The following is a 9,543-nucleotide window of genomic DNA, read 5'->3' on the forward strand; positions in this document are numbered from 1 at the left end:
CTATAATTAGGAATCGTCTGCAAATGTAAAAAAAGATTGAACTAAATAGTATGGCAACAAAAGATGTCTTTGTGTGTTAAAGAAACAAAAAAAATATATATTCAATGTGTGCTATTGTGTAAAACAATAGTTGAGATGATGCATGAACCTATCTTCTAACTCCTAACGGTTAGCTTAATTTCACCGATCCTTAAATATAATTTTATTTTTTTACATAGATTTCTCAATGCAATCATTAATGATAAAAAAAGTTGAATATCGTCATTCATCTCTTTATCAAACAATTTATTGTCAAAACACAAAAATAAATATTTATTGATGTTGTTTCTCGGCGTCAAATAACTATCTTTTATAATTTGTTTTACTTATTTTATATATTTTATAAATACATAATTTTATGTATAAAGAAATTTTTAGAAATTTATAAATAATTGGTATGGTTTTCAATTTGTAATTTATTATGTTATATGTGTATTTATTTTTATTATATTTCTATTGTATTTAATTTTTCATATATCAATATTATTTCAATGATTGATTGTGTTTTTTACGCTCTATTCAAATTTATATGATGATCTAGAAAACATAATTATATTAAATGTCTTCACATACATAACATATATTAGATATTCTAATAAAAATATATATTAATTTTAAATAATCAATACAAAAGTTTAAACAAAACTTATATTTTATTAATTTAATAAAATTTAATAAATCGTATTACTTATTTTACACGGGTTGTAACCTAATAAAAAAAATTGAACACCAAATAATTAGGAAAATATTGTGTTTCTCCCTAAATCGTGGTTCCACTTGGTGAGTGATACATATGACTAGGCAACCGAGGCTCTAATACAGCAACTAACGGGAACTTCCTTTTTGTAGAGAGTCCATACACCTCCTCCATTTTTATATCATCACATCTCATATTTTCAGGCAACTTCCAGTTAAACCCATGCAACATGTTTCCCAATAGTGACCTCATCATCTTTAATCCTAGTCTATAGCCAGGGCACATCCTTCTACCCGAACTAAACGGCAATAACTCAAAATGTTGCCCTTTTACATCTATATCACTACCCAAAAATCTCTCTGGTCTGAAACTGTCCACGTCATCCCAAACAACCGAGTCCCTTCCAATACTCCATGTGTTGACAAAAACTATTGTGCCTTTTACGATGTCGTATCTGTCCACTTTGCAATCTTCAAGTGCTAAATGCGGTGCTAGTAACACCCCCGGTGGGTGTAGCCTCATGGTTTCCTTTAGAATTAAATCGATGAAAGGTAGGTTTGTGAAGTCAGTCTCTTGGAGCCATCTCTCTTTACCAATCACCCTATCGAGCTCTTCGGTTGCCTTCTTTATTAGATGAGGTTGTTTAATCAGCTCGCTCATTGCCCATTCTATAGTTGTTGTAGTTGTATCAGTTGCACCCACAATCAAATCCTGTAGCGATTAAAAAGTTTCATGTTACCTTAAGATTTTACTTAAACAGGCTATGATCTAAAATATATTAATATATTAATATCTATGTACGTTCTTATCTATTAATAATGATTTCAATACATGAAATTCATCGATTTATTGTAGTCCAATAGACGAAATTTATACAATATACGGTATATATACCTGCGTAAGCCCCTTGACAGCATCAATATTGAGCTTGACTTCAAGATTAGGATCCTCTGCCAACTTCAAAAGCACATCAACCACATCTCTCGCTACAAAACCCTCCTTTTCATCTTTCATCCTAGCTCTATGCTCGTTAAAAACATGTTCATATAACCTATCAAATCTCTTGCTTAAAGCCTTCATCCTCTTCACATACCCTTGCAAATCCATAAACCCCATCCAAGGGATCCAATCCCCAAGATTAAAAACTGCGTTCAACACGGAGAACTCATCCAACATTTCTTGAAATTCTTCAAGTGTCAAGCTTTCCTTTTTGTCTTTTGATTCGCTGAAGTATTTACGACCCAATACAGTCCTGCTAATCTGACATAGAATCGTGCGCAATACATGTTCTTTTAGAATGATCGGATCTCCAGACAATGCGTGTAAACAGGATAGGAAATCATGTGTTTCTTGAACACGAATGTATTCGGAGGAATCAAGTCTTTTTGGGCTAAAAACCTCGTTAAGGTAGATTTTCCTACCTTGCTTCCAGTGATCCGTAGATGGAGCGAATAAAATGTCTTGGTAGTTATAGCTTGTATACTTTCCGGCTGCAGTCAACGGCCGGGAAGCAAAAATATGGTCATGGGTTTTCAAGAACAGTTTAGCCATATCTGGAGACGATGCTATTACAACTGGGAATGATCCAAACTTGAGGTACATTAGTTTGCCATATGTTTGGGATAAATTGTGGAGAGAGTGGTGGGGGAGAGGGCCGATTAGATTAAGGTTTCCGATGAGAGGCCATGGTCGAGGACCTGGTGGAAGGTTTTTTGTACTTCCATGGGGGTAGTTCAAGAGTTTAAAAATAAGTACGAAGATTGCAGTAGCTAAAAGAATCCAAGAAAGAGACTCCATATGTAGATGAAGGTGGATATTGGATAATGTGTTTTGGGCTTTTGGCATCGCGGTATTTATAACGCAATATTCGCACTTGTGGCAATATCTGCTTTTTATTTTCGATATTTTACACAGAAGAAAAGTAATATGAATTGAATTCCTGCCGGTGGCGGCCCTGGGTGGTCCCGGCGGTGCGGTCGCACCGGGCCTCTGATTTTGGGGCCTCCGATTTTTGGAATAATTTATAGTTATAGTATTAGTATTTTTGTGAAATCTATTGTTATTGTTTTATCAATAAATAAAATTAGCTCGGTAATATTTTGTTCCAATTTTAAATGCATTTTAATTATGAAAAAAAATTCAACCAAAATCAAAATCTAATCATAAATTTAAAATTTATCAACAATCGAAGGAAAATATTTATATCCAAAAAAAAATGCAAATCTGTTTTTCTTTATAAATTTTAGACAACATTTTTATTTTTTATAAACTCACCAAATAGTAAGAAAAAATCTCATAGATTAAAGTCTCATTGATAAATTTTCATCTAAAAATGCTACAACGTCGATGTTTAGAAAATAGTAATGTGTTACTTTTTTTTTAAAGTTGTTTATAATAGTTTTACAGATTTATTTGATTACCAATGAGTGAAGACATTATTTTGTGGTAGTAAATTTATGAGATGTTTTTTACCAACTTTATGTTTTAAATTAGTGGCAACAAATATAGTTAATAATATTTAAAAGAATTTTTTTTATGGGGCTTCATTTTAGTTTTTGCACAAGGTCTCCGAAATGTCAGGGCCGGACCTGATTCCTGCATAACAGCAGTCGAAGTGATGAGGCTTGAGGCATAACGGGTTTGTACTGTTGCACATACACTATAACAAATATATTAATGTTTCCGATTATAAACGTATAATATTCATGTTTATAAACCGAAAAGAAAGACAAATTCGATTAATGTTCATAACCTTTTCGAAGGACTCCAACAAAAATTAAGGATTTTCAGAATCAGCAATAAATTCTGCACGTCGACATACCTGGAAAATGGGTTTCTCGCAATGTGAAATGGACTTTCGATATGAGAAGTGTTCACTTAATTAGGCCGAAAAAAAATACAAAAAGCCTAAAATCAAACCCAGCTGTTAACTTATATGAATTTACCTACGAAAGTTCATTTTGCAGCCAAAAATCATGTCATTACCAGGGCCGGCCCAATAGGGTGGGCTGGGTGATGGCCCAGGGCCTCACAATTGTTTGGGCCCCAAATTTAAACCTGTAAGATATTTTGTGTATATATATATGGTTCGATGATCGGGGTTCGAATCCTTTGTTAAGCATATTTTTTTATAACCATCGAAAATAGATAGAGTGCAGAGACTATTCGTAGTAATTTAAAAAAGTTTTTGTAGCTTGACATGGGTGATTATGTTTCTTATCGATCTCCAGGCCCAATTCATAGTCTTTTTAAACAATTAAATTTGAAGGAAAATATATAAAGAGTTCGGAGCTTTTAAAGCATTTTTTTAATTTAACTCTGAAGGAAAAATATATAAAAACTTTTATATTAGTTGGTTTATTTTTAATAAAGAGTCTCATTTTTAAGTCTTCAGTTTTCATGGTTCATACTTTACAAAACAATAAACTCAATAAATAAATTTCTGTAAATTTCATTTAAAAAACAATATAAACTTAATAAATAGTTTTTATATAGTATAGAAACATAAATTTATTCGGTCTGAGTAGTTACTTGTTACCTAACAAACATATATTGAAGTCATTTTAAATAATTTTTTTTTTTAGCTTTAACTCAAATAAAATGTCGTATTTTGTGTTATATATAGAATAAAATAGTATTAATTTTTTTTCTAATTAATAAATTTTTTCGTAGGTGCCGCCTAGGGGTGAGCAAAAACCGAACCGACAAAACCGCAAAAAACCGCAACCGAAAAACCGAAACCGATGCAAAAACCAATGGTGTGGATTTAATTTTTGAAAAAACCGAAGGTCAATGGTGCGGTGCGGTTACTATCCTAAAAACCGGTCCACCAAAACCGAACCGCACCGCAAGCGTGTATAGTAATAAATCAATCAATGTATATTATATAATGCCATTTAAAATAGTTATAAACGATAATATATTTATTATATGTTTATTTTGTGTTTGTATAAGACTATATGGGGTGCAAAAGAAATGTTCCAAACGTACTAATCGATTACATGTAATAAGCTTGTAACAAATTAAGTCAAAATCAACCAACCTTCAATTATTATAATTAGTTTGTGAGAGTGGTCACAAGTTGTATTTTAAACAACTTACAATTTTTGATTATGTAATTTTGTTTTGAGCTGAAAATGAATGTATTAAAAAAACAGCACAATACAAGCTTATATGCACATGGTTTTCAGTTCTTATAGTTTTAAAAAACTGCACCAAAAAACATAAAAAAAAATTGCACCAAATTCTTAACACGGTTTAAAAACTGAAACCGCACCGATACAAACCGAAACCGCATTTAAAAACCGAAAAACCGAACCATTGCAAAACCGCACCCAACAATTTTAAGAATGCAAAAACCGCACCATGCGGTTTGCGGTTCGGTTTGGTCTGTAAACCGCACCAAACCTCACCATGCTCACCCCTAGTGTCGCCCTTCTATCATTAAGGGTCTCTTTTTTTATTTTGCTCCAAGGCTCAAACTATCTTGGGACGGTCCTGGTCATTACGACATTCATAGAGCGTCTTGGATAGAAGTTTTTTAATTTTAGAAATGACAACTTAACATCATTTGTTTAAACAAATTTTTTCTTTTTTCTTATTTTGATCGGTATACTATCATAAGTTGTATATTTAACCTTTTTCACTTTAAATATATTTCATTTGATACTACTACATAATATTTTCAATGTTTGTATTGTACTTTTTATAACTAAAACATAATAATTTTTTCATATTTTAGGTATATAAATAAAAACATGATATATTTATATTTTATATTTTCATATTAAGATATGATTTATGTTTAGAAAAAATATTAATTAAATAAGAGTTTTTATAAAACATTTTAGGCATATGATGATAAATTATTTAAAGTTATTTAAAAAAAATTATTAGAATAAGCTTAATTATTGGAGAATTTATTTAGAGTTAAAATTAATAGTATGATGAGATGTCAATAACTTCAAACTATAGCATATGTTAATCATTGGAGATGCTCTTGGTAATCTAACAATCGCACTGTGAAATCCGACAATTGTATTGCGAAATTAAGTTTAAGGTTTTTTAAATATTTATAAATTCTTCTTTTTTGTTTGTTAAATAATATGAAAAAACTCATTTTCTCACACAAGAATTATGAATTAGTTTTCCAGCAGATTTTTGGTTCTTAGTTATGTTGTGCGTTATGGCAGAGAATTAATGGCTAAATTGAATATGTTAGACTTTTGTTAAGAATTATTGTATATAATTTCCTGTAAATATAAACCTTCCTGAGTTATTAAATTTGCTGAAATTCAGATTTAATAATTTAATCAAATATTAGTTTGACTTTTCATCATCATCGCTTGTACTATGTTTTAGATATTGTTGATAAGGGTGATATTTTGCACTTGAAAAAATATTATTCGCAACGTTTTAAGTGGTTTACAAATGTAACTGGTAAATGGTGGTGATGGTTTGGTGGAAAAGACGCCAACAATTCCATGTAATTTAGTGAACTGATCAATTTTTTTGGGGAAAATTGGTGTAGTGGAAGATGTTCCATTGAGAATCAATCTGTTGGAAGAGGGTTTAGCTGCTAGAATACTATAACTGGTGAGAAGCAAAAATCAAGTAGGCATTCTTATCTCTCATGTGATGCTAAACATATTGTATATGAAAAAACCAGTACAACCATATAGTCCTTATGATCCTTAAACTTAGAAGTATAAGTATGTTTATAATGATGAGGATGCTACCACATGTGATGATGATGTTGCTAAAAATATATGTACATAAATGTTAGCAATCCTTAAAGAACAAACTTTAAACTCCAAGGGAAAGTCTAGTAACACCTCAAGAAAAACGGTCAATAGCGGCGACGTTATTAGCAGCGACAAACACTATTATCAGCGACATGAGTTTATGTCGCCGGTAATAGTGGTTGTCGCCGCTAATACCGTTGCCGCTAAAAGTATTTGGTATCGATCCGTGTGACTTTTGATCTCGTAACCATAACTGTTGATTGGTCCTTACATCCAACGACTGCATGTCGTTAAGTATTAGTACCGGCAACATTAATAGTGGTAACACTTGTCGCCGCTAATGCTCGAAAATAAGGACCGCAAAAAAGTTCCCTCCAAAGCGTCACTGCTAATAACTAATTATCGACGCTATTTCTTTCGTGTTGCTGGTAACAAGTGTCGCGGTAAAAGTCATCACAGACCTACTCTTTTGCAGCTTTCTTTCTTTCCTTTTCTCTTTTCTGCTTTCATTCTCTCTCGATCGATTCCATATTCCCTCTTCTGATTCCGGCAATCTGCGACGCCTTTCCATCACTGGTTCGACTTTGGATTTCCACCTGTTCCATCTCCATTTACAGGTGGCGCCTTTCATCCTCGACGACGTATCTTATCCAGCGACAAAGGTTCAATTTGGACGACTAAAGTGAAATTCCTTGCTAATTTCTCTTCCTCTTTCTCTTGTAATTTCGATTGCCACCTTATACTTGAGTTAATTGCAAAAATACATTGATTTCAGTTTTATTTAAGCTGTTGCTGTCACTAGATCGATTACCCCCACCACTACACAACCTTGTTGATTTTTTGGCCATCACATATTCATTTCTCCCTTAATTTCGAGACTATTTGAGAAATTTATATATTTGTGTCTATTATGTGAAATTAGCAATATATGTGTATATTTGGTACATATTTGTGTATTTGCATGATATATGTATGTGAATGTATATATATAATATGTATTTGTATTTATGAAAAAATGAATGTGGAATATTGTATGTGTGTATTGTGCATGTATATGTGTTTATATGTGTATTTGTATGTATGTGTGTATAATGTATATTTCTACGTATGAAATGTGGATTGTATGTTTGTATGAACACTACTAGAAAAACAGCCTTTTACGACAGGCAATGCGTGTCGTAAAACGCTCAGACGACGCGCAAATGCGTGTCAAGGTAGGCCCTGTCATAACGAGAGACCACACGCTTTTGCGCGTCGTCTATTTACGAAGCGCATTTACAACACGCATTTATGACACGCAATTACGACGCGCAGTTATGACACGCAATGCGTATCAAGGAAAGTCCTGTCATAAAGGAAGACGACACGCATTTACATGTCGTAACCTTACAACTCGCGTGTTTATGACACGCAATGCGTATCAAGGAAGCCCCTGTCCTAAATGAAGATGACACACATTTGCATGTCGTAAACTTCAACAACCATTTACGATATGCATTTACGACGCGTCTTTACGATACTCATTTACGCATAATACAAAAATATGTAAACAAATATATACCAAAACACTCAATTTCATCCAATAACATCATGTCAAAAAATTATAATACATTGATATTAAAGGGATCTAATTGTAGATTGTTATTAAGAGGTTTTCTCTAACTATATAACCTAATACTACATTGCTATTAAGGGACACCTTGTTTTAGATATTGACGATCTTGGAATACTCTCTCTATGGTGCTTCGTTTTCTTCCGCAGTTTCCTTCAATTGGATAGCATTCACCTGTACATTGAATGGAATGGAATAATGAAATAAGCAATGGAATGGAATGAGTCATTCCATTCCAATTTCATATGAACTTCACATTATATATTTGTATAAAAAAATTAATTGATCTCACCTTTATACGATAAAGAGGAGCAGTAAACACATCATTAAACATGAAGGTATCATTGTCATCCACTTCCGCCCCTTTTGGAATCTGAGAAAAACATCAACAATATGTATCTCTTTTTCCATAAAGATAAACACAATAACAACATGACTCATATATGTCTATGGTTTTGGAGTCAGAGGGAGTACTGAAAGCATATATATTGCTAATAACAAATTCCATTTGACACAACCCACTAAATAATCTGATCAGAGAACTGAAGTCTCTAGTAACCTGATTATTCAACAAATAAGTCGATTAAGTGATGAATCTCTAGATCTTAATAGCAAGTTACAGAGGTAATAAGTTTTTACTTAAAATTGATAGATTTACCTGTGGAGATGATTTCTTTGGTGTTCAACCATCCTTCTTAATTTTGGTCCAAGTTGGACCGTTTTACCCTTGGTACCTGGAGATTCAATGTAATCATGTGTGTGTGTATACCTGCATATATATTGTCATTTTGAATAGCACACACAAAAAAGTAACATGAACTACCTTGTGTTACTGTCAAAGAAACCAGCAGCTCTGATTAGCAAATCCAAGTTTGTGTTCAGCTGAACCTCTAACTTGTTCTTCAACTGATTTAACCTTACATCAACGCATTTTTAATGAGTTGAAATGTACTTTTAAAGCAGACATGTTAACCTAAAAGATTCCCAAGTAGTGATGTGAATGTGAGGTGAACATTTTGTTTCTAACCGATGAACAAGTACCTCCTTCTTCTGACCAATTCTGTGAGATCTAGCTTGTGCTTGCAAATCAAACTAACCACACACATGGACATAAAACCATTAAGAATAAGTGAAAAATCAAATTACTACTAAAATATAATTCTTTTTTTTAAGTGTATATGTATTTAATTATTGCCTGTGGGTTCCAGCCCGTGTAAAAAATGATAATTGTATCAGCAGCTTGAAGATTGACTCCAACGACTCCAGCACATATACTATGAAATAAAAAAGGCTATATGGAAAAATAAATGAAATTTTAAAAAAATAGAATAAAACCAAAATGTTGATTACCTGAGATGGAATATGAAAAACGGAGATCCATGTTTGTTAAACTGGTCAATTAAGGACCTACGATCACCACCACTTGTATCCCCATCTAGGGCAAAGGTACA

The 9,543-nt window shown here is 32.6% G+C and overlaps 1 protein-coding gene across 1 annotated transcript; it reads right to left on the reverse strand.

Annotated features, from left to right (window-relative positions):
• Positions 1–673: 673 nt before the first annotated feature.
• Positions 674–2,571, reverse strand: LOC111918157 (trimethyltridecatetraene synthase). The gene is made up of 2 exons (XM_023913814.2): positions 1,631–2,571; positions 674–1,447 (listed from the first exon to the last, which is right to left on the reverse strand). The coding sequence occupies exons 1-2, from the start codon at positions 2,531–2,533 to the stop codon at positions 800–802; spliced, it is 1,551 nt and encodes a 516-aa protein (XP_023769582.1). The 5' UTR covers positions 2,534–2,571; the 3' UTR covers positions 674–799.
• Between the last annotated feature and the right edge of the window lie 6,972 nt (positions 2,572–9,543).

Source organism: Lactuca sativa, chromosome 4 (genome assembly GCF_002870075.4).
Source record: "Lactuca sativa cultivar Salinas chromosome 4, Lsat_Salinas_v11, whole genome shotgun sequence".
NCBI lineage: Eukaryota > Viridiplantae > Streptophyta > Magnoliopsida > Asterales > Asteraceae > Lactuca > Lactuca sativa.

What these genes read in the sequence shown, in the direction of transcription:
- LOC111918157 (XM_023913814.2), bottom strand. Translation starts at nt 2,533, where the DNA reads ATGGAGTCTCTTTCTTGGATTCTTTTAGCTACTGCAATCTTCGTACTT. An exon ending in CTGTCAAGGGGCTTACGCAG is followed by an intron (nt 1,448 to 1,630) that starts GTATATATACCG and finishes TAATCGCTACAG; the next exon opens with GATTTGATTGTGGGTGCAAC.